Genomic DNA, 25,457 nt, shown 5'->3' with positions numbered 1-25,457 from the left:
AGGTGTTTCTTAGGGGTTATTTAGGTGATTTTGCAGGGCTATTTAGCTGGTTTTTTGGGGGCTGTTTAGGTGGGTTTGGAGGAGGCTACCAAGGTTTGGGGATATTTTAGTGGGTTTTGAGGGGCTACTGAGGTGGTTTTTTGGGGACTATTGAGATGAGTTTTGGGGCTACTTAAGTGGTTTTATGGGACTATTTTATTGGGGGCTTGGGGGGTATTTCAGTGAGGTTTTGGGGCTGTTTCAGGGGTTTTTGAGCTACTTAAGTGGGTTTTTTTTTTTCATTGTCTAAGTGTTTTGGGGGACCCTTGCAGCGGGGTTTGGCTGTTGCGGTGTTCCCGAAGCTCTCGGCTGGTTTTTGGGGCTCTCGGCTCAGTTTCGGCTCTCCGAGCCCTCACAGCCCCGGGCAGCCAAGGGGGCAGGGCGCGCACATGGCGCATGCGCGGCTCCCAGCCCGCCTTCCCCGCGCCGCGCACGCGCCGCGCGCCAAAGTTGCTGACTCACGCAGTGCGCACGCGCTCGCGCCGCGGGCCAATGGGGCGGCGCGACGTTGCGCGGTCGCCGCCCCGCCGGCAGGGGGCGCTGTGCGCGCCGCGGCCCCCGGCCCAGCGCAGCCCAAGATGGCGGCGGGCGGCGCGGGGGCCGCGGCCGGGCCCGGCTGGGACGTGGCCGTGCGGCCGCTGCTCTCCGCGTCCTACTCGGCCTTCGACATGAAGGAGCTGCCGCAGCTGCTCGCCTCGGTCATCGAAAGGTGAGGGAGCGCGGGCGGGGGCTGCCGCCCCTCAGCGTCGCCCGCTGAGGGGGAGCGCTGGGGGTGCCGCTGCGGGAGCGGCTGAGGGGCGGCCGAGGTGGGGCCCGGCTCGGTGCCGGCGGGCTATGAGGTGCCCGGTGCCGGGCTCGGTGCCCGGTGGCGGCAGGGCAAGCGGCGGGGCTGCGGCAGCCCGGGCTAAGCCCCGAGCTCCGTGGCCGGCTCCTCCCGCTGTGCCGGGGCCGGAGCTCTCGGAGGTGCCCTCGGGCCCCATAACGGGCTGAGGGTGCTCGCCCGGCCGCAGCACCTCGGACAGGCGCCCGCCGAGAGGCTTCGGGACTGTTCTTGTGGTTTTGCTTTTGTCCAGGCGTGTCACAGTTTGCCTGGTTGGGCCGTGGGAAGTGTTGTCTCACCGGGCTCGGAGGGGACCAGACTTCTCTCTAAGTCTTTACCACTGCAATACTTCTCCTGTTTTAAGTAGGAATAAAGCAGAACCAAATAAATTCTGCCTTGTCTTAACCACACAGGTTGGACTCAGAACATAAGTGTACCCACCGCAGCTACTTAATTCAACTTACAGCTTATTTTATAATCTAAAACACGAGATGTGAATGCCACAACATCATGCTCAGTTACAGAGATATAACCCCGGCCGCAATAAGTTGTTAGGAAACATAAAATAAACACTGCACTGAGGACGATGATAAAATAAAGCCTTGTGGTGTTTTGCTTAATATAGAATGGCTGAGTGTGCAGTGGATGCTTCAGATTCAAAGAGTTCAATTCAGGGAGTTCTGTGCCGGCATACAGAGAGCAGTTGTTCCCCCAGAAGCTGCACGCTCAGTGTTGATGGGCTTGGGCAGTTCTTTGTCCGGTCTTTGTCTTAGGGACCGTTCCAGTGACATTTTTCTCTGAGCAGCTCTGCTGTCCCTGTGCCTAAACTTCACTAGTGGAGTGTTTCATCAAAATGTCCCAGGGACACTTGAGTGGCTCCACTTGAGTTCTGGGAGAGGGCTGTTTCCTCCTTTAGAGGGAACGTGGGCTCTGTTTTCTACTTGAGACAGCAGGTTGTTGCCTTCAGGCAGCACTGCCTGAGGTTGGAGTTGTGTGTCTGATGACAGGATTTGGGCTCCTGCAGGATGGTACCTTTTATTTTGTGCCTTGGTGTGGGGTGCTAAATCACAAAGGAATAAATAAGTTGTTCATGGCTGGAGCTGTGGTCTTCTGTGCTGAACAAGAATCTATCTTTAGATTTCTCACAGAAAATCTTTTATCTGTTCAAGTTATTTTTAGAAGGCAGTTGTTAAGCTATTGATGGTGTCAGCCAACCCCAAAGTGGCGGGATTTCCCCTTAAATAAACTTGGTGCAATGACAGCAAAATCACCAGTGTTGTTCTTTTCAAAATAAATCAATAAACTCCATTTTTTAACTACGCTAGTATTTCATTTATAAGTTCAAGCATCATCAGGTTACTGGTATTCCTCTGTTAGCAGGTGTCTTTGAGAATTTATAGAATTGAGTCCTTTATTTGACATAAGTGATGGAAATGCTGACTAGAAGGGTGTGGCTGAAGAGGAGCTCAGGGTCTGTGACAGTCACTCGAGGCTGGTTTTTGGGGAAGGGGTTCCCACAGGGGAGAACTCCTGCACCTGGAGCAGTGCCTTCCCAAGGAGGAGGCTGCTTTGTGCCCACTGCCCTAAGATGGGGGTGTCTGGGGCCTGATCAGGATTTGGGAGCAGAGCTGAGGCAGGAGGTGGGATTTGGTGCTGATGAACGTTGATGAAAACAGTGGCTTCTCCTCAGCCTGAGCAATGAGCTTCCCTGGGAAGCAAAACCTCTCTAAGCAATAAACCACAATTCAGAGGCTAAAAGTTGTTATTAAATCTCACTGTATACTCAAAATAACACTCTGGCACATCACAGATTGAGCTGTTACCTTCTGTTGATGGTTATTTGCAAGGATTGATGATTACTTGACAGCTGCTTTCCACTTTGCATTATCATAACATCCACAGTGTGTTTTAGAAAAACTCAAACCTCTCATTGCCCAATCCCTATCTCGTGCTGGATTCTGCACCTCTGTGTTCTTTATACCCTGTGGGCACTGTGTGTTGCACAGCTTGACCTATGCAGTAATTTAGGAGCTGTCAGCCTCTCCTGTACTCTGTTATTCCCAAATTGTTCTAATTCGTTCTCCTAACAATACTTATATGCATCTAGTGCTGCTGGTTTGGAGTTGGGCCTGACAGGTACGTGAGCAAAACTAGTGTCTGGAAAGGAGAGAGCACAGACTCTTTTGCATGTTCAGTCTCTGGGCTTGTTCCCCACCAGGCAGGAGAGGGTGAGGTGAGGCCTGAGGTGTTGGAACTCAGTCATGTGATGCTGCTGAATATCTTCCAGTAAAGCCTCTCTCTTCATTTTCTACTTTTCTGTTCCTGTTTCAGCTTTTTAGGCATACTAAATAAAACCTCAGAGCTAGGAAATCAAAGTACAAAGCTGATGAGTATTTCTTTCTGCTCGTTTTTGTGGGGAAACGGTTCTATTCCAGAGTTCTTTCTGTTTCAGCTGCATTTCCCTTAAAACTGGAAATGATGGCTTAGGGTGGAAAAAAGGAGGGTGACTGGGCCTAAAGTGGGCTTTGTTGAGGTCAGGAGGGAATGGTGAAATCGTGGTTGGAATTGGGTACAGCCTGTGCCATGGGCTGCTGCCCTCTGCTCCCCACCTGCCCTGCAGGAATAACCTGTGTCCCAGAGGTGGAGGAGCCTGGCTGGGTTTGAAGAGGGAAGGTGAAGTTGAGCCGAATTATCTGTTCTTCCAACTTGCTCATTCACATCACTGTATGATAATGTGGAAGAAAGTAGATTCATTATTTAATAGGCAGACATGCACATCCCTTAGTTTTGTCACAGGACAAACGAGGGACACAGCTAGGTGTGGAGGCAGTGCAGTTTGTGTTCTCTGTGTCTGTGCAGGTGGGATGTGGTGGGACACCTTTAAGTAACTGTAAGTAAGATCTGCTGTAAGTAGCTGATCTCTGAGGCCAGTGAGTATTGCTGAGAAGCCTCAGGGATTTTGCATTACCTGCCCAAATCCTTCCCTCCCCAGGTGGTCGCAGGTGCTGTGTCTGTTGAGGTTATGCAATTGCCTGGTTTGATCCCTGTGATTTGCAGACTTGCACAAACTCCAGTTGCCTCCATGCCGTGACACAGAGGGAATGCCTGTGCTCCAGGCCTGGCCAATCCTGCCAGCGTTAGCAGAACACACAGTCCAGGCACTCTGGGCAGCTGAGTTTAGAGCAACTTAAAGGTTAATGAGCCTCTGGCAGGGAGTACGGCTGGTAGAGCCTGACCTGTTGATGCTGGAGAGGAGAAACGTTGGCAGTACTGGAATTACTTCCTTAAGTTTCCCATGTGGATTGTGATGCTGATGCTGTGATCTGGTTGCTGCTGGAGGACTGAGTTCTGAGGACTGAGGGTTGTGTTCCCAGAGCTGTTATCTTGCCTTACCCTGTCACAGGATGCAGTGGGGTGTTGGGTGGTGTTACTATGCTGGGTCCAGCTGACCTCTCCCCTTCTCCGTTGCAGTGAATCTGAGATCCTGCACCATGACAAGCAGTATGAGCCTTTTTACTCCTCCTTCGTTGCACTTTCCACACACTACATCACTACTGTGTGTGGTCTCAGTAAGTGTTCTTTTGCTTCTCTTGCTCCTGTGTGATGACTGGGATGTGGTAAATCAGAACTGTTCATTTTTGCATTTGTTTTTTGCCCTCTTGCTGAATCAGACTTTAGGGCCAGCATTGCTGCCTTTTGTACCACAAAATGTCAGCTGTGATGGGAAGGCAAGTTTGTTGATGGGAGTATTTGGCCACTAACTGCTGGACAGCATTGTCTTTTTGGCTGCTTATTCATTGATCTGATCTAATTTTGGGTCAAGTGCTTAAGTCAGTTTTCAGGAGTTTTGGATTATCCTTCAGCAGTTAGAGCACAGCCATCCCTGGAAATGCCCAAGGCTGGGTTGGACAGGGCTTGGAGCAGCCTAATGTAGTGGAAGGTGTCCCTGGCCATGGCAGGGGGTAGGACTGGGTGGGATTTAACGTCGGTTCCAACTCAAATCACTCAGGGCTTCTGCAGTTACATTACTGTGCTGGAGTTAATGATCAAAACATTGTGACTCAAAATATTTTCTCTTATTTTGGCTGACAATTTAGCAATTTCAACAAAAAATGGGCTTTGTGAACTTGTTTCTTGTTCTTCAGAGCTTCTGTCAGCATTAAATAATGTTGCTGGGGAAACTGTTTTATCTGTCTGAATTCCCCTGTCTGGCAGAAGGAATTATCCTCACTTTGCTGACATTTCTTGGGTTATATTGTAATGAGACTGAGTTTATATTGCATCTGTGTTAGGCAGGATAGACTGAGTGTGTACCCACGCTGCAGATCATCCTGCTTATTGACAGCATTGGGAGCTTGTTACACTGGACTATATTAAAACTTATTCTGAGTACAAGAATCTGCTTTTTTCAGTACCAAGAAACCAATTGCAGTCAGTGGCAGCTGCCTGTAAAGTCCTGATTGAATTCTCCCTGCTGCGGCTTGAGAACCCAGACGAAGCATGTGCTGTTTCACAGGTGAGCACAGGTTTGGACCTCCTGGGCCAGCCTCAGTGTGAAGATTGGACTTTGGGCTCAAATTCTGAAATACCTGCTCTAATGTTGAATACATAAAGCAAAATGAATGAAGCTCTTAAAATATTTGTTTTTACCTACCAAGTGGGTAGAGACTGATTCCTGGTGAATCCTCCCTCTGCATTCTTTACTCAGAATCAAAGCTTGCTCACAACCTGAAATAAAAGTGACCTGAAGCCTTGGTTAATTCGGTTCCAGTTTCCTACACACTGGTTTGGTTTTGTGTAACAACCTGGATCACAGCTATTTGCTGAGTTTTTAAAGATGTTTTCTTGTCTGCTTGTATTTCAGTCTTGTGGGAAAGCTTGAATCTATTTCAGAGAGGGAGTTATGTGAGAAGTGTTTCCATAATGTAGCGTTTTACAGCTGAGAGCTTTTCCAGGTGTTTTCCATGAGAAGCACAGGACAGTGTCAGTGACCTGGATTACCTGCAGTCAGGATCCTTGGGGGGAGATCAGAGTGGCTCAGAGCTGTTGCAGTGGCCTCACCAGCTGAAGTTGCATTACTCTTAATCCATCTTCTTAGAGTAAACGATATGGAGGAGTGATTGGAATCAAGAGAGTTGAAATGGTACTTGACGTCTGTATTTTCTGTAGAAACACCTTATTCTGCTGATCAAGGGGCTGTGCACGGGCTGCAGCCGCCTGGACCGGACGGAAATCATCACCTTCACAGCGATGATGAAATCAGCCAAGCTGCCTCAGACTGTCAAAACCCTCTCTGATGGTAGGAGGGGGCTTCATCTATGTGTGTTGCACTGCAGCACTGGAGTTAGGCACAGAAAATCGTGGGGTTTGCTCTCTGAAATGGGGGTTTATTGTATTCCCTGCAGTTGAGGACCAGAAGGAATTGGCCTCCCCAGTGAGCCCAGAGCTGAGACAGAAGGAAGTGCAGATGAACTTCCTCAACCAGTTGACATCAGTTTTTAACCCCAGAGTCTCGTCATCGCCGTCAATCACAACAGAGACACAGGTAAAAAACCTCTAAAACAGAAACAGCCTGAACTTCAACGTTAATAACCCAGTGCAGGGAAAGACAGAGGGCTCTTCTTAATACAGGTGTAAAGAGAACCTTTCATAAGTATGTAAATCCTGCTTGCATGTGATAAACAGCAAACAGCCAAATGCTGTTTGTGCTACAGCACAGCAGAGGATTGGCAATAGAGGATTTGTTTCCTCATGGAAGGCAGTTCAGTGACATCCATGGCTGTTTTGAGTTGTGCTGCTGATACATCTTGTTTCTGTGGAGAGACTTACAGAAATACTTGTGTTTTTAGTGCCTCCATAATATATTTAGTATGTGCTTGCTTTAGGTGGAAGGAGAGAGTGAGGATCAAGCTGCCACAGATCAAACCTCTGCAACAAAGACCAAGAGCATATTCATTGCTCAGAATGTGGCCAGCCTGCAAGAACTTGGTGAGAATCAGCTTTCTAGCTTGGGGCCAAAAAAGTGCTGGAAAAATGTCTTTCCAGTGTTATGTCTCACAGCTCTGAGTGGGAAGAAAGTCTCTGACCCAGAATGTTCCCTGGATTTTCTGGTGATTGCCAAAGGAGGTTGTAGCTGGAATTAAGTTTTCATTGCAGAGATGAGCTCAGTATATTTGTGTTTAGAGGGGTAAATAAGGGGGACAATATGAAATACCCTATGGGATGGATTATTGAGCAGATGTGGATTAGAATCACATGATTGTTAAGGGTAGAAAAGACCTTTAGCATCATAAAGTCCCACCAGCTAGACCTGCTGTGCCCTGTAACATGGACACAGAGCTTTGTGACACCCGTTACAGGTGCAAACTTCACCAGCTGGTGTTGTAAACCAGTCTTTATCCTATTGCCTCATCCCTGATGGCATTTTCTCACCACCAAGAGCAATTAAGTCAATTATTGAGTACCGTTAGCTGTGACCTGGTGACACAGCACTGCTGCTGTGCTTGGCAGGTGGCTCCGAGAAGCTGCTGCGCGTTTGCCTGAACCTGCCCTACTTCCTGCGCTACATCAACCGCTTCCAGGACGCCGTGTCTGCCAACTCCTTCTTCATCATGCCGGCCACGGTGGCCGACGCCACAGCTGTGCGCAACGGGTTAGTGCCAGCGCTGCTTGGCACATCTCTGTGTGCCTGGGGGAGGTGACTGTGCTGGCAGGGCAGCTCTCTGACTGTCCTCACCATGTGTCCTGCCTGCAGGTTCCACTCGCTGGTGATCGATGTCACCATGGCCCTGGATACTCTGTCCCTGCCCGTGCTGGAGCCCCTGACGCCCACACGGCTCCAGGACGTGACTGTTCTTGCTCTCAGTTGTCTCTATGCAGGTGAGTGGATCTCCAGTAGTTTTTTGGAGCTTTCTGCTCTGCTTTGTTGGAGGTTCAGCTCACAAGTAGCCTTTATTTCTCATGAATTTGAAGCTCTGCAGCACAGTGTGGTGATTGGGTTAATACTGAAGTTGTTACTGATATATTCTGCCACTGTTCCTGTCAGTACCTAAGAAAAGGACAGAGTGACTCAACATCTTCTTAACAGCCTGTAATTTCTGCTCTTTCTTTTTATGTTCAGAGAATAATATATTTTTACTTTAGGCTTTAGCTTAATCTGTTATAGCCCCAAATTAGCCTTGTTTTCCAGGGGTGGTTTAAGCACAACAAAATCCTGAGTGTTTAATTGGTATGGGGGAGACTTTTAAGGAGATGTGGCACACGAGTATGAAGATTGTCTTAAAAATGGTATTGAATTACATGGTAAAACATTACCTCCTTTGACTGTTCCCATGTGTTTGTGTAGGATAAAACATCGTTCTTTCAGAGAGTTTTTAATCCCTCAGCAGTAATACTGAGCATTCCCCACTCCATCAAGTTGATGGGCATGTTCAATACCACTTGTCTTAATGTGCTGAATAGGAACATTTTGTCCCAAGACTGACTCTTCCTAAGAATGTCCCCTGCACTTGTTTTCCCTGAGGTGTGAGCGTGGCCACCTGCATGGCCATCCTGCATGTGGGCAGCACCCAACAGGTACGAACCGGGTCAACGAGCTCCAAAGAAGAAGATTATGAAAATGATGCTGCTACTATTGTACAGAAATGTGTAAGTAGATGAGAGAGTGTTCACTGTTTTCCTTCTCAGCAGGCAAAGAGCACAGAATTTGTATTAATTTGTTTTGCAAAACACAGCTATAATTTTGGGTCATTAGCCTTGCTGATAAAGGAGTTAAAGGGATGGCTAATTGTAGAGGGTAAAATATGGTTGCATTAAAAGTTTTTATTTTTATTGCTGCCTGGTGGGGTGTCTTACCATGGTTTTGGCTTTATTTGCAGCTTGAAATCTATGAAATGATTGGACAAGCCATCAGCAATTCACGCCGAGCAGGGGGTGAGGTAAGATTTCCATCTCAGAAGCTTTTTTCACTCTTTTTGTACTGGTGTACTTTGGCATTTAGATTGACCATGTTTTGTCTTTTTGGTGCTTTTTTTCTTCCCCCTTCCCTTTGACTTTTGGCACGATAGCATTATCAGAACTTCCAGCTGCTCGGGGCTTGGTGTTTGCTGAACAGCCTCTTCCTCATCTTGAACCTCAGCCCCACAGCCTTGGCTGATAAGGGGAAGGAGAAGGATCCCTTGGCTGCTCTTCGTGTCAGAGACATCATTGCTCGCACTAAGGAGGGCGTGGGGTCTCCCAAACTGGGACCTGGGAAAGGGTATGTGACACCCCTGCAGGAATCTTTGTGCAGGGATCTAACCATGCCCAGCAAGCAGCTGCTGCAGGGTCTCTTGAAATTTTATCTCTATTTGTAGTTCAAGTCCTGAATATTGTAAAGAAGAAAAGTTTTTGTCTCCAGCTTAGTAAAGCAGTCACTTTATTTAATGTTTATTTATTTATTTATTTTATTATTTCCCCCCTGAAATTACATTCTGTCCTTTCTATTTCTGCAGGCATCAAGGGTTTGGGGTGCTGTCAGTGGTGCTGGCAAATCATGCCATCAAATTGCTGTCATCTCTTTTCCAAGATCTGCAAGTGGAGGCATTGCACAAGGTATGCATTCAGCATGGACATTCTCCTAAAATATTCTACCTTCTCCACTGATGCACAGTTTGAATTTCGCTATCAATTTGTCTTTCTTTCAATTCAATTTACAATTCTGTTCTGCAGGGCTGGGAGAGCGACGGCCCTCCAGCAGTGCTGGATATCATGGCTCAAAGCACTTCCATCCAGAGGATTCAGAGGCTCATAGACTCTGTGCCACTCACTAATTTGCTGCTGACTCTGCTCTCTACTTCCTACAGAAAGGTAGGAACTGGCAAACAGCTAGGGAACTTCTGGAGCAGAGCCACTCCAAATTGTCATTCCTTTATAAACTGGGACTGTGCTTAGAAGAATATACAATTCTTCTTTCAGAAGTTGTGAGCTGGGGCCTCTCTCTCCTCTTTTCAGAGATGTAAATTTAACAAACTTCTTCTAAGGAAAATGCACTTTTTTGTAAGTTCAGTGGTATTTGTGATTTTAGTGGGAAGCTAAAAAGGCTGCACTGATTACAGATGTTTTTATATTAGAACAGTTACTTCAAGTCTCACTTACAAGCTTGTCATAGATTGTTTATTTTTATCCTGAGTAATTTCTAGTACAACTTAAGCCTTGAAAAACTGTTAATAAACTAGTTGAGACAGATTTGCCACAAGAAAATTAAAAGGCATGAGGAAATTACTCTTATTTTCTCGTTATTATCTTTCATAATCCTCAAATGTTCCTTGTTGTGCTGTTCTTTAGGCCTGTGTCCTGCAGCGCCAGAGGAAGGGCTCCATGAGCAGCGATGCCAGTGCCTCCACTGACTCCAACACTTACTATGAGGATGATTTTAGCAGCACTGAGGAGGACAGCAGCCAAGGTAAATGGGTTTGCAGCAATTTTATACTGCTTTTCACATTTAGTGGAAACCTGGCTGCTGTGCTGTTGCCTTCTTGGACTGGAATGCTGTGTAACACTGAAGATGCAGAGCAGTTTGTAAGTTCTGTGTGGCACAAGTAGTGCTGACTGCACTCTTTTGTGTAAACTGAAGCCTGAGTGGCTGGGATTTGGCAGTATTTGCTTAAGAGGAGAGTGGAAATAATTTCTTTGTGTAAATTCCCGCTGGACCACTGTGAAAGGGCTTTGCCTTGTGATTTGGAAAAAAGAAATGAAGATAGCAGACATCTAACTGCTCACTGAAATTCTATTTTGGGCCTTTTCCAGGCTGGGTAGTTTTATAAAGTATTTGTTTATAACAGTATGGGTTTGTTTTTCCTGCTTTGTGTGTTAGATGATGACAGTGAACCAATCCTTGGGCAATGGTTTGAAGAGACAATCTCTCCCAGCAAAGAGAAAGTGGCTCCACCACCACCCCCTCCACCCCCTCCTTTGGAGAGCTCGCCCAGGGTGAAGAGTCCCAACAAGCAAAGTGCAGGGGAGAACGGGAACATCCTGGCCAGCCGCAAGGATCCCGAGCTGGTACGGCTGGAGTGCAGTGCTGGAGGGCTGGGGGGGCTCAGGACAGGCACTGCTGGGCTGTGGCACTGTGCTCCTGTCAGGGACAGCTGTGCTGGCAGCCACCATGACAATGGCAGGTAGTTCTAGTGCACTGCTGAGGGGGAGCCAGGGAGTGTCATGGCTGAGGAGAAGGATGTTTTCTCTCCTCTCCTGTCAGATGGAATGTCTCAGGATTTGTTGCTGCCGGGGAAGCAGAGGCTGGACAGTTTATTTGTTTGGGTTACAGAGGGAGAGGGAAAATGGGGGCAGAACTGCAAGTGGAGTGACTTGCTGATAGAATGCTTTTAGCTCCAGTTCCATTGGGTAAAGACAAAATTAAATACTGCAGTGGAGAAGTTGGAGGCCTCCAACCTTGTCAGAGAGTTCTGGAATCAGTCCTGGCTCGGAGCACAGAGTAGGGAGCTGGATTGCCATGAGTGCACCTTTCCTCTGCTGCTGGGTTGGGGGGGAATTAAGGGACTTGAATTATTGTGGTTTAGTTTTGGTTTAATATTGTCCCTCTGCTTTTGTTGCTTCTATAGTGTGTTTCTCTTTTCTTTTCAGTTTTTGAGCCTAGCTTCAAACATTTTGAACTTTATCACTTCTTCTATGCTGAACTCCAGGAATAACTTCATCCGCAACTACCTGAGCGTGTCCCTGTCGGAGCAGCACATGGCCACGCTGGCGAGCATCATCAAGGAGGTGGACAAGGACGGCCTGAAGGGTGAGTGGTAGAGCTCTACAATTCAGAGGCGTCTCTCCATTTTTTCAGTTTCGTATCGAAGTTTTAAATACTGGAGAGCAAAGGCAGTAAGTGGCTCTCGATCCTTGTTTTACAGGCACGTCAGATGAGGAGTTTGCTGCTGCTCTGTATCACTTCAACCATTCCTTAGTGACCTCAGATCTTCAGTCCCCTGCCCTGCAGGTGAGCTGAGATTGAATGCATAAATTAAATGAAGGAGTGTTGGTGTCTGTTTATGCCTCTATGTGTTCTCCACACCTTGAATAATGTATTGATGATTCCATTCGGCCCTGAGTATATTCTTCTGCAAAAAGAGGTTGGAATATGTTGAATCCAATTATTTGAATGACCTTTGCAGTCATCCAGTACAAAACACCCTGTACAGTGTAAACTTAACATCTAGAGTTCAGACGAATGCACTGAACTCTGAAGGTGATGAAAGCTGTGAAGGAAATGAGTTTGTGTATTTTGTCTTGGAGAGTTGCCTCTATCCATGAGTTTATCAAGAGTTTATTTGCTTTGCTGTCAGGACTGATGCCAAAAGGGCTTGGAATTCTCTCAGGAGAGAATCAAATGAATCCTTTTGCTTTCATGTCCTAATGTTTTAGCCTCTGGGTTTCTTTGCTGGGTCATGGACTGACCTGACTTAACCCTGTCATGGAGGTTACAAACCTGCTTCACCCATCACTGAATTCAATCCCTATACATTGTTGACTGCTTTCTGCAGTATTTAAAACACTCTGTTTTTGTTAATTTTTAAAAGGGGTTGGACTTTTCATCAATCTGCCTTTTTATTATGTTTGAAAGAACAAATAATTACACTGATCAATCAAAGGGCTCTTCTTCCAAATTCAGAGATACTGAACATAGTATCATCATCTATCCTGCTCTGATGAGTGAATGAGAAAAGCTCATTAATGCTGTTTTTTCTGCATTGGTGTTGAGACTTCGGTGTGTTTATGTGGCAAAGTGACAGCATTAAGTGTCCCTCAGTGGCTCTGCCCTGCATGTGAGACAGGAGAATCATTGCTGTGTGAGCAGAGTCGAGAGCTCTGCTATTTATTGTCATCTCTATGCTCAGATCATACCTGTAATTAATTAAAGCACCAGACAGGACTTGCCTCTTTCCAACAAGGCTCTATTTTGTTCCAGAACACACTCCTTCAGCAGCTGGGAGTTGCCCCTTTTTCTGAAGGTCCGTGGCCTCTCTACATCCACCCTCAAAGTTTGTCGGTGCTGTCCAGACTCCTCCTGATTTGGCAGCATAAAGCCACTGCCCAGGGAGATCCTGATGTTCCAGAATGCCTTAAAGTCTGGGAAAGGTGAGATCATTTTATGTTAAACTGAAAGTCATTCATCTCTTACCTCTCTCATTTCTTGTCAAGTGAAAATTCCATGGGCCCAGCGTTCCAACTGTGTGAGTTCCCTGATCTGGGATCCAGTTGGTGCTGGGAAGAGCAGAGGGTCAAACTGCTGTGCTGTGGAATCCTTCACCCCAGAGTCCAGGAAATGATACCAACAGTCAGGAGTTAGGTGGGAGGAGGCTGAATTACAGCAAGGCTGGCTGTAAAAAGGGAAGGAGAGTGTCTTATCTCAGCAGGTTTCTGGTAGATTCTGTTAGGATGGTGCTGAGATTGTTCCTCTCTGTCGCTACCTGCATGTGAAGATGTCTGATAGAGTTCAGCTGGTTTAAAGCTCTAATGAACAGCCTTTCCAAGGGAACAGTCTTTCCCTTTCTCCCTTTGAATGCTTGTTCCTATATTCCATTAAATATATTTGCTGCTAATTTAATTTCTGTAGGTTTTACTGCTCACTTAGTCTTATTCCAAAACATAATTTAATGAACTATAGGTGAAATTACTAGTATTGGAACAATAAGCAGAAAAACATAACCTCTAGTTAAAGATATTTTAAAGAGGGATCCAAGAAGAAAACGAAACTTGACTAACTTCCTCTCCTCTTGCCAGGTTTGTGGGCACCCTGAAGCAAAATGCCTTGCAGGGGACTCTCCCCAGTGACACAGAAGATCTGAATGTGGAACATCTCCAGCTGCTGCTGCTCATTTTCCACAATTTCTCGGAGAGAGGCCGCAGATCCATCATGATGCTCTGTATCCAGACCATTGTGGAGCTGACAGCAAACATGGAGACCCAGCAGTGCTCTGTGCCTCTCACCGTGGCACGGCTGCTCCTGGTGTTTGACTACCTGCTCCACCAGTATTCCAAGGCCCCTGTGTACCTGTTTGAGCAGGTAAGATTTTGACATCTGGATATTTAATTGGTTACCCAGCAGAAATCTGTAATGGGCAATCATTTGGTGTGCTCTGTCCATGGCCCTCGGGGGTACATCAGGTTTGATGTTGTTAGCGGCCTTTGGAGTTCCAAGGAATGATTAACTCTTATGGTTGGTCCAGCCTATCGTGGCTGGTTCCTAGCACCAGGTTCAGTTGGAGTGTAAATTCCTGGCGTGACTGTGTCTCAATAAATCCTGGTAAGGACAGGATGATGGTCCCACTTTATCTTTAAAATCTGGAGTGCCTTTTGTACCACATCCTTACTTTAGTGTTTCATCATGGAGATTTTTGGCACTGTTCTCAGCAATGGGATGAGATGGTCCTTTGTGCCTGGCTTTTCCAGGTGTGGGAAGCTTGATAGATTTAAACTGCTCAGTCCAGGATAAAAACCATCAGAGACAGTCCAGGGCTTCCCCCAGAAGTGTAGAATGTTGTGTTTCCTTCTCTGGGGGGGTGGTATTTTCCCTCTAACCCTCAGTGACAAGGATGCCAATGGTAGGTTTTTGTTTGTTTGTTTTTAATTTAGGTACAATATAATTTGCTGACTCCACCCATTGGCTGGGTAAGTGGGTCTCAGGACAGCAGCAGACGAACGTCTGTCCCACTTTATCATGGCTTTAAAGAAGTGGAAGAAAACTGGACCAAACACTGTTCATCGGGTAAGAAAGAAAATTGAAGGAATTTTTTATTCCAAGATTTGCTTTTATAAAGAAATGAGAACCTTTTCTGTGCTTTGGTCTGAGCAGCTTTTCCTGCTTTTAATAGGCATAATTACAATAGATAAAATAAATCTAGTAATGCAAGAATTGTTTTATTAAACAAAATTCAAAGTTGTTCTCATCTGGGAGTATGCAACAAGTAATTTTAAAAAAGTATGAGTTTATTTTGCAAGGATTGTAGGAGTAGGAAAACTTTGGCTGCATATTGCACAGGTTAGAGCACCTATGATGTGTCATGGATCTGGCTTGGAACCTGGTAGTGGTCTTAAAACTTGGAGCATTGTGGGGATGGAGAATGTGACACAATGTGGCCTATTTAAACTGACACTTTGAAGGTTGTTTTTTGTTTTCACATTCCAGACTCAGCTCCACAGCCCAGGTTCTACTGCATCCTGTCTCCGGAAGCTTCTGAAGATGATCTGAACCGGCTGGATAGCACGGTATGGCACTGCTGTTAGAGACTTTCTGGAGGGCTGCAGAAGGCCCTGGGGCTTTGCCCAGTGCTAGGGAAAACAGACAAGAAGGAAAGACTTGATTAAACTGAGGAACCAGAAGTCTTTCACTAAGTGGAGAAACGAAAATAACATGGGATTCCTCTTGACCCCTGGTTGGGTATCAGGGCAGTCACTGTGCAAAGTCTGGGAAGATCTGGTGCAGTACTTGCAGGAATTCTGGAATTTGGTGCTGTGGGACACAGTCCTGCCTTATCCACACTTACTCTTCAGTGCTATTGAAACACCTGAGACAAAGACATGTGGCATTAGAGTTGTTTTCTCATCACTTTGCTCCACTTTGTTTTGTTTCCTCACTAAATTTGTTGCCATCAGGGTTGCTCTCCTGCCTGCTCCTTATCCCCAGTCCATTGGTCCTCAGACCCGACAGGACCTCTCCCTGAAGTTTATTTTGCATAGTTTTGGGCTGTGGGTGCTCTGAATGCTGAAAGAGCTTTTCAAAACAAGGGTCCTGACTAGTCATCTCCTGCAGGTTTGTGAGGTCCTTTTCTCCAGAGCTACGAAGTATGACGAGCTCTATGCAGCCCTCACCTCGTTACTGGCTGCTGGGTCCCAGTTTGATACACTCAGGAGGAGGGAGAACAAAAATGTCACTGCACTGGTAAGACTCTCTTGCTGCCTGTGTTGAGGCATAATGAGTTTTCAAACATAGTATTTTCAAGCAAATTATTTAACCCAAAGTATTTTGGACAGTGGTTGGAGTAACAAGGAACTTGAAAATCTCATGTTTTACCATCATATTCATGGTGGCTGCACATCTCTTGAGGTTTTTAATTCATAATATGCTTTAGAGTTGCTGTTAGTCCTTGGTAATTCCAGGAGGTGTGGCTAAAACACGATTAAACAGGAGAAAATCATAGTTTTTCCTTTTTCTTTTCTCACTCCTGTGTTGCATGTTTTATTGTTTAAAAGGACAGAAACTCAGTCCAGAATGTGTTCATCTGATTTGGCACATCTGCAGCAGCGTGGAGTCCCTGAGGAGATACTTCCGCAGCTGTAATGATAAAAACTGCAGTCTTTCTTTACTAATTTTTCCAACTATTCCCCTGTTTAGGAAGCCTGTGCCCTTCAGTACTACTTCCTGATCCTGTGGCGGATCCTGGGGATTTTGCCTCCCTCCAAAAGCTACATGCACCATTTGGCCATGAACACCCCTGAGATGAGTGACTGTGACCTCCTGCACACCCTGCGCTGGTCTTCCCGCCTGCAGATCCCATCCTATGTTGTGTGGATCAAGGTACAGCCTCAGCTTCATGTGGGGTGTGGAGATGGTGACAGGGAGTGTCAGTCTCCTCTGTGCTGACTGCACGTGGGATTTGTTCTCTGGGAACTTGGGCCTGTGTTTGCTAAAGTGGTTCGTTCCAGAGCACTGCTTGAGTGTGATGGGTGTGGGTTTTGGTGTTTGTAGGATCACCTTATCAAGCAGGGCATGAAGGCTGAACATGCTGCTCCTCTCATTGAACTGACCTCCAGCAAGTGCATCTCAGTGAAGTACGATGTGGAAATAGCAGAGGAATACTTTGCTCGACAGGTGAGGTGGTGGGAATGCAGCTGGACATAGGCAACTTCTGTTCCTGTGGAACGATCTGCGCTTACTGTTCATCCCTCTGCATTTTCAGATCTCTTCTTTCTGTGCTGTTGACTGCACAACCATTCTCCAGCTGCACGAAGTCCCCAGTTTACAATCCATTTACACCCTTGATGCTGCAATCTCCAAGATCCAGGTTTCTCTAGATGAGCACTTTACTAAGTTAGCTGCAGAGACTGATCCCCACAAGTCCTCAGAGATAACCAAGAACCTCCTCCCTGCTACACTGCAGCTCATTGACACTTATGCTACATTTACCAGGTATAGCCCTTGGCATCTCCAGCAGGAATACAATTTTCTGCCATGCTTTGGGCTTTCTCTGCATTTTGTGTTTGTGTTGTTTTCTTAGAAGTGCCTGGGAGTTTTGTAGTCCAGAGTGATTACTTTATGTCCTCTAGAGGGTCCATTGTTTTAAAAGAAGAATAACAAGTATCTTCTCAAGCCATGCATGGGAAGTTGCTGTTTCTGGTTAGCCTCCTTGTCTGATCTTCCAAGGCTTCCTTGCAAGTTTGCAAAGCCAGCTTTTCCTCCAAAGATAAAACCACTCTCTAGGATAGTGCTACTTAAGTTTATTTCTCTTGGATAATACTGAGGCTGTCAGATCATCAAGAAAGAGAGGGGGGTTAATTCTTACATTAAAAGTCTGAATTCTTCTAAACTCTCGTTAGAACCTGTGTAGAAGAAAGTAAAAGTAAATCAGCTTTTTCTTTTTGGGCACTTCTCCTGCTAAGTAGCTTAGAGAGGATAAAATCCCAGAACTCCCTTAGTGGTGTAAGATGAAGTGTGGGGCAGAACTTCAGAAGTTTGTGTTTTATCTGTCACTCCATTGACACACTTACTTCCGAACTGCAGAGCTGCTTGCTGAAGTAAATCCTCTCCATCCTGCCTGCAGATCCTACTTGCTGCGGAGCCTCTCTGAGGAGGGATCCTCGGACAACAAACCCTCTGAGGAGAAGCTGCGGGGCTACGCTGCTGTCCTGGCCATCGGCTCCAGCCGCTGCAAGTCCAACACTCTGGGTGAGGGCCAGGGGCACTGCTGGGCTTCAGGGGCCTCCTCTCGGTAGGGGAATCTTCCACAATGCTGCCAATACCCAATTTCAAAGTGATCTCTACCACTCTGTTCAAACGAGTGAGTTGTCCTGCCAGCAGCACACTGCGAAGTCTCTTCCTTTCAGTATCCAAACAACTGAAACAGTTGGGCAAACCTTGAAAGGATCATTATCGTGTGGACTCCTCTGGATTACTGAAATGCTTTTATAACCATATTGGAGCTGGTGGCATGGAATAACAGAGGGAGCTATGAAATGTTGCTATGCTGAAGGCTTCTGTCTTCAATATAGATTGTATTTGAAGACAGAATGAATACAGATTGTAGTCACTTCTGAGAATTAGTATTTGTGCCATGTTTTCTGCAGTTTCAATTAAGTGAAAGAAGCTGGAATGCTCTTGAAAACTTAGGGATGATTTTGACTTGTAGAGCTATGAATTTTTTCAGTGCCTGATTGTTCTGTGTGACTGCAGGTCCAACCCTTGTCCAGAACTTGCCATCAGCTGTGCAGACCCTGTGTGAGTCCTGGAACAACATCCACACCAACGAGTTCCCCAACATCGGCTCGTGGGTGAGTCCAGCCTCGGGGACTGATGTGTGACTGCAGCTGCAGGAATTGCTGGGCATGGGGGCAGAGTGTGGCTCTGTCCTAGACCCAAGGCTCTGATGTGTGTGTGTGTGTTGTGTCCGTCTGTCTGTCCCTCTGCAGCGCAATGCCTTTGCCAATGACACCATCCCTGCGGAGAGCTACATCAGCGCTGTGCAGGCTGCACACCTGGGCACCCTGTGCAGCCAGAGCCTGCCCCTGGCAGCCTCCCTCAAGCACACCCTGCTGTCCCTGGTCAGGCTCACCGGGGATCTCATCGTGTAAGTCTGGGTTTGTGTCCCACTGTATGTTACACACACTGCTGCATGCAGTGCTCTGAGTCTGCCATGTCTGACTTGGTCGGGCTGTGCCTGTGGAACACTTACTGACCTAGTGCTAGACTCTCAACTAAGCCTTCCAGTTCACAGTTCCAAATACTAAATGAAAGACAGTCTTTCTGTCTTCCTGTGATACTTCCAAAAGTCTGGCTCCCTTTTTGTCAAATGTGGATTTCAAGAAACTGGGGTATAAACTGACACAATATGGATCTAACAAATTCATTTGTGTTTTGTTATCATTCACTTGTGTGATGTTTTCAAAGTGTAAGGAAAATTGAAATGCTGTTTGTTTTTTCAGGGACTTAGTCTAAAATACTCTGAAACCAGAAAGTAGTTGTTGGCACTTCAGACAAGCCCAAAAGCCACAATGTGTGGTAGTGGGACTGTCTAGGAAAATGTTGTAACTGAATATATGCAAAATTAACATGTATAATTTTCCAAAGGAGGACTGTTTTTCTGAGGGGGAAAATGCCTGGGCTGTTGTATTTATCCCACCTTTCTAAAAAGGGTTCATCACTGACTTCCATCTGGAGCTGTGCCTCACTTAATGTGAATTCTGGTTTCCAGCAGGGACATCCTCTGATACATCATGCAGAGAATTAACTTGTGTCCTTTTCTTTTCAAGCTGGTCAGATGATCTAAACCCACCCCAGGTGATTCATTCCCTGCTGCCCCTCCTTCTGGAGACCAGCACAGAGAGTGTGGCAGAAATCAGCAGCAATTCCCTGGAAAGGATCTTGGGCCCTGCAGAGTCCGATGAGTTCCTGGCACGTGTTTATGAGAAGTTGATCACAGGGTGCTATAACATACTGGCCCATCACTCTGACCCAAACAGGTAACACAGTGTGTGAAAAGACTGGCTGCAGCAGTGTTGGTTCTGGAACGGCAAAAAATCAGCGTATTTTTATCTGTTGAAAGCTTCTGTACTTGTATACTGTAAAGATGAGATATTTTATTCACATTACCAGAATGGTGGAGTAGGGGTAAGAGCAAGAGAGAATGGGGAGGAGTAATACTAGAAGAGACTTAAAGTGTGAAAAGAGCAACTCTTTATAGGAATTCGTGTGTGAGGTGTCTGAAGGGTCTGGATTATTCTAGGTTTCTGACTGGGAATTGCCTTACATCATGTGTCCCTTTGTTCTGAACACTTGCTGGGTTTATTGGTGTTCATGTAAGGTTGTTCATCAATTGTTTTTCTCCTGTCTCTTGAAAGAATTGTGGAATTCAATTTGTGGAAAATTTATTGGAATTATAATAGCAAAATAGATCACTTCTGGCCTCTCAGAATTGTTGTAATTGTTGAAATTGTTCCTGTATGTTCTTATTTGATTGTCATGTATTTGATCCTTATCTATTCCTCTGTTAATCCCCAGTGGCCTGGATGAGTCCATCTTGGAGGAATGCTTGCAGCATCTAGAGAAACAGCTGGAGAGCAGCCAGGCCAGAAAAGCCATGGAGGAATTCTTTTCAGAAAGGTGAAGTCACCATGGAACTTGTAGCCCAAGGACTTTATTTCTCATCCTTGTTCTCTTAGCTTGTCACTGTGGACACCAAGGTGTTGTTAATGCCATTGTGCAGGAAAATCTAGGCTGTGTGAAGCTAGGATATCCTTCAGGCAGTGCAGGAAGAGATTCTGCGGGGTAGAAGGCCTGGGTCTTTGTCCAAATGAAATACTCAGCGAGTCCTCACAGTGATGATCAGGGGGGATCTTGTGAGATGATGGTTCTGTCAAAGCAGCTTTCTGAGAGCTGCTGCTCCATAAGGCACTTACAGAGCAAGCTGCAAAATCCCAAATTCTCTCAGCACTTTTGTGGGGCTGTAGGTTGATAATTTTAAGGGTGGAGGTGGGGGGTTGGCCTGACTTAGAATCATGAAGACAAATTGTGCTGTCAGCAGCCTGGAACAGCTGTGATAGAAACAGACTAGCACAGCCACAGTGTTCTGAGTGTGAAGGGAATGAGAGAAAAGGATTTCTCCATCAGGAAGCTGACCATTGCCTGGTTTTTCTCTGTACTTGTTTAACGGTTTGGAATGAAAGCAGCCTGATGGCTGTACTTTGTTAGTATGGAAGGGAAAGATAGGCAAGAAAATCTTGACTTCTGGTTTGGCCCTTTTGTGACTCAGTATATGGAGAACACTGAAATGCCTCTGAGGAGCTCATTTATGAGTTTTGGTCTGAGCTGTGTTTGCTGTTTGGCTGAAAGCAATTTCTGTGGTTTTGCTACTGAGCAGTGTTAACACAAATGACTGCCAGTGTGAAACGTGAGGGCAGAGAGAAGTGGAGCCAGTGGAAAAGGGGAATGGGCTGCCTTTTACAAAGCTGATCTAATTCCTCTCTACAGTGGAGAGCTGGTGCAGATCATGATGGCAACGGCCAACGAGAGCCTCTCGGCCAAGTTCTGTAACAGGGTGCTGAAATTCTTCACCAAGCTCTTCCAGCTGAGTAAGTGCTGCTGGAATCTCCTCTGTGCTGCCTTTCCCACTTTAAACTGTTCTTGTATTGTCTGAGATAAAGTGCTTGGAAGAAAAGTTGTGGGGAGGAGTGGGGTCACAGCTTCATGCTTTTAAGGAAAGCCATTTTCATACATGTTCCTTGTAGCATTTGTCACTGACAGTAACTTTCCCTCCAGCTGAGAAGAGCCCCAACCCCAGCCTGCTGCGCCTGTGTGGCTCCCTGGCTCAGCTGGCCTGCGTGGAGCCTGTGAGGCTGCAGGCCTGGCTGACCAGGATGACCATGTCCCCACCCAAGGACTCGGACCAGCTGGATGTGGTGCAGGAGAACAGGCAGCTGCTGCAGCTCCTGACAACTTACATTGTTCGGGAAAACAGGTAAAGCACAGCCTTGCTCCTGTCTTGGGTGTGCTCAGTTTGCTCTCTAGAGGTGCAAATCTCATGTAAGTTGCTGCTGATTCTTTACCTCTATGAAAATTTTTTCCTCAGCCAAGTGGGGGAAGGCGTGTGCACTGTTCTGCTCAGTACCCTGATACCAATGGCAACAGAGATGCTGGCCAATGGAGATGGCACAGGCTTTCCTGAACTGATGGTTGTCATGGCAACTTTGGCCAGTGCAGGACAAGGGGCAGGACACCTCCAGCTCCATGGTGCTGCTGTGGACTGGCTGGGCAGATGGTAAGAGTGAGCTCTGTACTGCTGATGCTTCATTTATGGGGTATTTTTATTTCTTTCCTGGTATTTTGGAGAGAAATTTGTGTTCACAGATATTCCATTCTCTCTTAGTTTATTGTTTGGAATAGAAAGTGTCTGAGGGAGGCTGATCTGTGTCCATCTGTTCCAAACAATCACTTTCTTTCTTTACACATTCCCTGTTGTTAACTTAAAGCAAACTGAATGTGTAAAACTGTCAGTCAGAACTGAGTTTATACTTCCCAAAGGCTGTTAGCTATAATCAAGGGTTTTGGACTCCCCATCTCTGGAAGTGTCCAAGACCAGGTTGGATGGGGCTTAGAGCAACCTGGGATAGTGGAAGGTGTCCCTGCCCATGGCAGGGGATGGGATGAGATGGGCTTTAGGATCCCTTCCACTCCAAGCCATTCTGGGATTCTGTAGTAATTCCCAGTGTTTTGTGTTGCAGCAAGAAATACCTGTCTCAAAAGAACGTGGTAGAAAAAATGAATGCCAACGTCATGCAAGGGAAGGTAAGACTTGTGCTGGTGCTCCACTTTCAGGAATGAATCCCAGGCACCAGTTCACTTGTCCTGGTTTCGTTTCATGGTGGGAATTTTCCAGCAATTTGGCTGGGGGTCGGGGAGGCTGTCCCCTTTTCTTGCCCTGTAGCAGCTCACAGAGGCTGTGAGTGTTGCTTCTGATTTTCCTTCCCTTCTGCTCCGCAGCACGTGACTGTCCTGGAGTGCACGTGCCACATCGTGTCCTACCTGGCCGATGTCACCAACGCCCTGGGCCAGAGCAGTGGGCAGGGCCCCAGTCACCTCTCTGTGGACGGGGAGGAGCGCGCCATCGAGGTGGACTCCGACTGGGTGGAGGAGCTGGCGGTGGAGGAGGAGGACTCCCAGGCTGAGGACTCGGTAGGCAACAGGCACAGTGAATGCTGTAGAGGACAGCAGGGTTTATTTTGCACCTTCCAAATCACTCAGCTTGTAAATTAAGATTTTGTTTATTCCTGATGTGAGACTGAGTGAAGAACCCTACTTGTCAGGTCTGGAAGAGAGGATCTGTCATTCCTACCTGGATCTGTTGACTTTGTGATGTCAACAAAAGTTAAATATTTATGTTTTTAATTAAAAAAAGGAAGAAATGGAGTAAAATGGGTTTGTTCCTACTGGTTGGTTTGTCACTTACTAGTTTTTGTATCAGCAAGCAACTGAAATTAGAAGTGAAATTTTAGGTGCTGTTGGGTGGTGGAAGAAAAGCTGTTAGAATATGTTCTTTTTCTGTAGCAATATTTTTGTTACTGTTTCTTTTTCTTGTTAACTGTTTCCTGTTACTACACTGTGTCACCATCTCCTCTTTCCACGTGGTTTGTATACCAGCTGGTGTATACCAGCTGCCTTCTTCTAGCTCAGTGTTACTGAAACTTGATGTTCCTAAAATGCGCTTTTGGTTTCTGGGGGATTTATTTTGTACATGTACTTCACTGCAGCTGCAGTTATAGCACCTTCCTAAAACAATTTTCTTTTGGATAGGATGAAGATTCTCTTTGTAATAAACTCTGTACCTTCACCATCACACAGAAAGAATTCATGAATCAACATTGGTAAGAATCTCAAGCTTGTGTTCAGAGTTTCAGCCTGGCATTTCTGGCCATTGAGAAGGAAGTGAGTGTAGTTTGTGAGCCTCAAGGCACTGCTTTTCAAAACTCACCTGGCTTATTTTGGGCAGGTACCACTGTCACACTTGCAAGATGGTTGATGGGGTTGGTGTTTGCACAGTTTGTGCTAAAGTTTGTCACAAGGATCATGAGATTTCTTACGCCAAGTATGGATCCTTCTTCTGTGACTGTGGAGCCAAGGAGGATGGCAGCTGCCTGGTAAATTCTTTATGTTTTCAGATTTTCAAATGCTTTGCAATTTTCTGTTCTGCAGTAAGTTATGTCAGGATTTGAGTATGCAGGAGTGCTAAGACTTGAAGGCTTTGACTTCATAATGAACCCTCGGAATTTACAGCTTGCCTGGAAATTAATTTTTTTGCACCCAATAAGAGCATTGGCAAATCTGTGTCGTGGTGACTCCTGGGATTCCACCTACCTTTACAGAATTTGCTACACAGCAAAGAACACCTTTTCCCATGTTTTCCACTAGCAGCAAATGAAAAAATTATATCTTAAATATGGAATTTTTTTAATACTTGGGTGGAGAGTCACATGCAGGGTGTTATTTCTTTAGAACTGTGTTCTAATTCCTGCACATACAATCTGTATTTACTTCAGCAGTAGCCAAGTTAAATCTGGTTTGGGCTTTTAGCGTTACTGTGTCATTCCCAGGCACTGGTGAAGAGAACTCCCAGCAGTGGGATGAGCTCTACCATGAAGGAATCAGCCTTCCAGAGTGAGCCCCGAGTGCCCGAGAGTGTCATCCGCCACGCCAGCACGTCCCCTGCTGAGAAGGCCAAGGTCACCATCAGCGAGGGCAAGGGCCCCGATGAGGAAAAGCCCAAGAAGAGCAGCCTGTGCAGAAATGTAGAGGGCTGTCGAGAGGAACTGCAGTCCCAGGTATAATTGTTAAACAGATGGGTTATCATGAGGATCTTGGGTGGGCTGGGTTGATTATCAGCTGAGTTGTTTGATTTTTATGATGAGAGGGGTCATAAAGGGGTGTCAGGCTCTAAAAAGCAGTTGATGTGTAGGTTTTATGAAAGCTTCCATCAGGAGCATCTTGTTCCTCATTACCCTTATCATTTTCTTGCAGGCCAACTTCTCCTTTGCACCTTTGGTGCTAGAGATGCTGAATTTCTTGATGGATGCCATCCAGGTCAACTTCCAGCAAGCCTCAGCCATGGGGAGCAGCAGCCGTGCCCAGCAGGCTCTCAACGAGCTCCACACTTTGGACAAATCAGTAGAAATGACAGACCAGCTGATGGTACGGAACAAAAGGAATTAACGGAGTGTGGAAGGGGGGAATGGCTTTTGAACAGAGACATTCCAATGACACCCTTTGAATGCTTTCCCTGGCTCAGGTCCCAACCCTCGGCTCTCAGGAAGGCGCCTTTGAGAACGTGCGCATGAACTACAGCGGGGACCAGGGCCAGACCATCCGGCAGCTGATCAGCGCGCACGTGCTGCGGCGTGTGGCCATGTGCGTGCTGTCCTCGCCGCACGGCCGCCGCCAGCACCTGGCTGTCAGCCACGAGAAGGGCAAGGTGAGCTGCCTGCGTGGGGCCTGGGCTCCCAAGGGATGTGGGACAGGGCTGGAGCTGCTGGGCTCCTGAGGGACATGGAACAGTGCTGGAGCCATTGAGTTCCTGAGGGAAATGGAACAGTGCTGGGTTCCCAAGGGAAATGGAACAGTGCTGGAGGCACTGGGCTCCTGAGGGACATGGAACAGCACTGAGGAGCAGGCAGGCCTGTGGTTTGCTCTGCCTGCCCTGAGATCTGGTGTGAAGTGTTGCCTAGCTTAGAGGAACCTCTGGCAGGAAAACCCCATCAGGGAAGAGTTCCTGCAGCAGGAACAGTGAGAATAACTCGCTGCCATCACGCACCTCACTGAAACCACCCGAGAGGAGGTTGGAGCCAGGTGGGG

The 25,457-nt window shown here is 46.6% G+C and overlaps 1 protein-coding gene across 5 annotated transcripts in view; it reads left to right on the top strand.

The window, feature by feature from the left end:
• The first annotated feature begins 578 nt into the window (after nucleotides 1-578).
• Nucleotides 579-25,457, top strand: part of UBR4 (ubiquitin protein ligase E3 component n-recognin 4) — an 80,121-nt gene continuing 55,242 nt past the window's right edge. For all 5 annotated transcript variants that reach the window (XM_085079876.1, XM_085079875.1, XM_085079874.1 and 2 more), the window contains exons 1-40: nucleotides 579-748; nucleotides 4,331-4,428; nucleotides 5,272-5,375; nucleotides 6,029-6,158; nucleotides 6,265-6,404; nucleotides 6,745-6,847; nucleotides 7,370-7,511; nucleotides 7,614-7,738; nucleotides 8,382-8,506; nucleotides 8,737-8,796; nucleotides 8,926-9,116; nucleotides 9,352-9,451; nucleotides 9,569-9,706; nucleotides 10,184-10,301; nucleotides 10,713-10,900; nucleotides 11,483-11,642; nucleotides 11,758-11,843; nucleotides 12,813-12,982; nucleotides 13,628-13,910; nucleotides 14,480-14,612; nucleotides 15,033-15,112; nucleotides 15,657-15,785; nucleotides 16,239-16,421; nucleotides 16,593-16,715; nucleotides 16,804-17,033; nucleotides 17,665-17,789; nucleotides 18,294-18,391; nucleotides 18,530-18,687; nucleotides 19,370-19,579; nucleotides 20,118-20,219; nucleotides 21,087-21,187; nucleotides 21,375-21,573; nucleotides 21,685-21,873; nucleotides 22,337-22,400; nucleotides 22,596-22,787; nucleotides 23,406-23,476; nucleotides 23,602-23,749; nucleotides 24,203-24,430; nucleotides 24,627-24,797; nucleotides 24,895-25,077. In XM_085079876.1, the coding sequence (XP_084936002.1) occupies nucleotides 618-748; nucleotides 4,331-4,428; nucleotides 5,272-5,375; nucleotides 6,029-6,158; nucleotides 6,265-6,404; nucleotides 6,745-6,847; nucleotides 7,370-7,511; nucleotides 7,614-7,738; nucleotides 8,382-8,506; nucleotides 8,737-8,796; nucleotides 8,926-9,116; nucleotides 9,352-9,451; nucleotides 9,569-9,706; nucleotides 10,184-10,301; nucleotides 10,713-10,900; nucleotides 11,483-11,642; nucleotides 11,758-11,843; nucleotides 12,813-12,982; nucleotides 13,628-13,910; nucleotides 14,480-14,612; nucleotides 15,033-15,112; nucleotides 15,657-15,785; nucleotides 16,239-16,421; nucleotides 16,593-16,715; nucleotides 16,804-17,033; nucleotides 17,665-17,789; nucleotides 18,294-18,391; nucleotides 18,530-18,687; nucleotides 19,370-19,579; nucleotides 20,118-20,219; nucleotides 21,087-21,187; nucleotides 21,375-21,573; nucleotides 21,685-21,873; nucleotides 22,337-22,400; nucleotides 22,596-22,787; nucleotides 23,406-23,476; nucleotides 23,602-23,749; nucleotides 24,203-24,430; nucleotides 24,627-24,797; nucleotides 24,895-25,077 (5,709 nt within the window). In that variant the 5' untranslated portion in view covers nucleotides 579-617. The remainder of the gene's footprint in view (nucleotides 749-4,330; nucleotides 4,429-5,271; nucleotides 5,376-6,028; nucleotides 6,159-6,264; nucleotides 6,405-6,744; nucleotides 6,848-7,369; nucleotides 7,512-7,613; nucleotides 7,739-8,381; nucleotides 8,507-8,736; nucleotides 8,797-8,925; nucleotides 9,117-9,351; nucleotides 9,452-9,568; nucleotides 9,707-10,183; nucleotides 10,302-10,712; nucleotides 10,901-11,482; nucleotides 11,643-11,757; nucleotides 11,844-12,812; nucleotides 12,983-13,627; nucleotides 13,911-14,479; nucleotides 14,613-15,032; nucleotides 15,113-15,656; nucleotides 15,786-16,238; nucleotides 16,422-16,592; nucleotides 16,716-16,803; nucleotides 17,034-17,664; nucleotides 17,790-18,293; nucleotides 18,392-18,529; nucleotides 18,688-19,369; nucleotides 19,580-20,117; nucleotides 20,220-21,086; nucleotides 21,188-21,374; nucleotides 21,574-21,684; nucleotides 21,874-22,336; nucleotides 22,401-22,595; nucleotides 22,788-23,405; nucleotides 23,477-23,601; nucleotides 23,750-24,202; nucleotides 24,431-24,626; nucleotides 24,798-24,894; nucleotides 25,078-25,457) is intronic.

This window comes from Lichenostomus cassidix, chromosome 21, assembly GCF_008360975.1.
Source record: "Lichenostomus cassidix isolate B80296 chromosome 21, HeHo_3.0, whole genome shotgun sequence".
Taxonomy (NCBI): Eukaryota; Metazoa; Chordata; class Aves; order Passeriformes; family Meliphagidae; genus Lichenostomus; species Lichenostomus cassidix.
The sequence above is the reverse complement of the archived record's forward strand: the minus strand, read 5'-3'. Positions and strand labels throughout refer to the sequence as shown.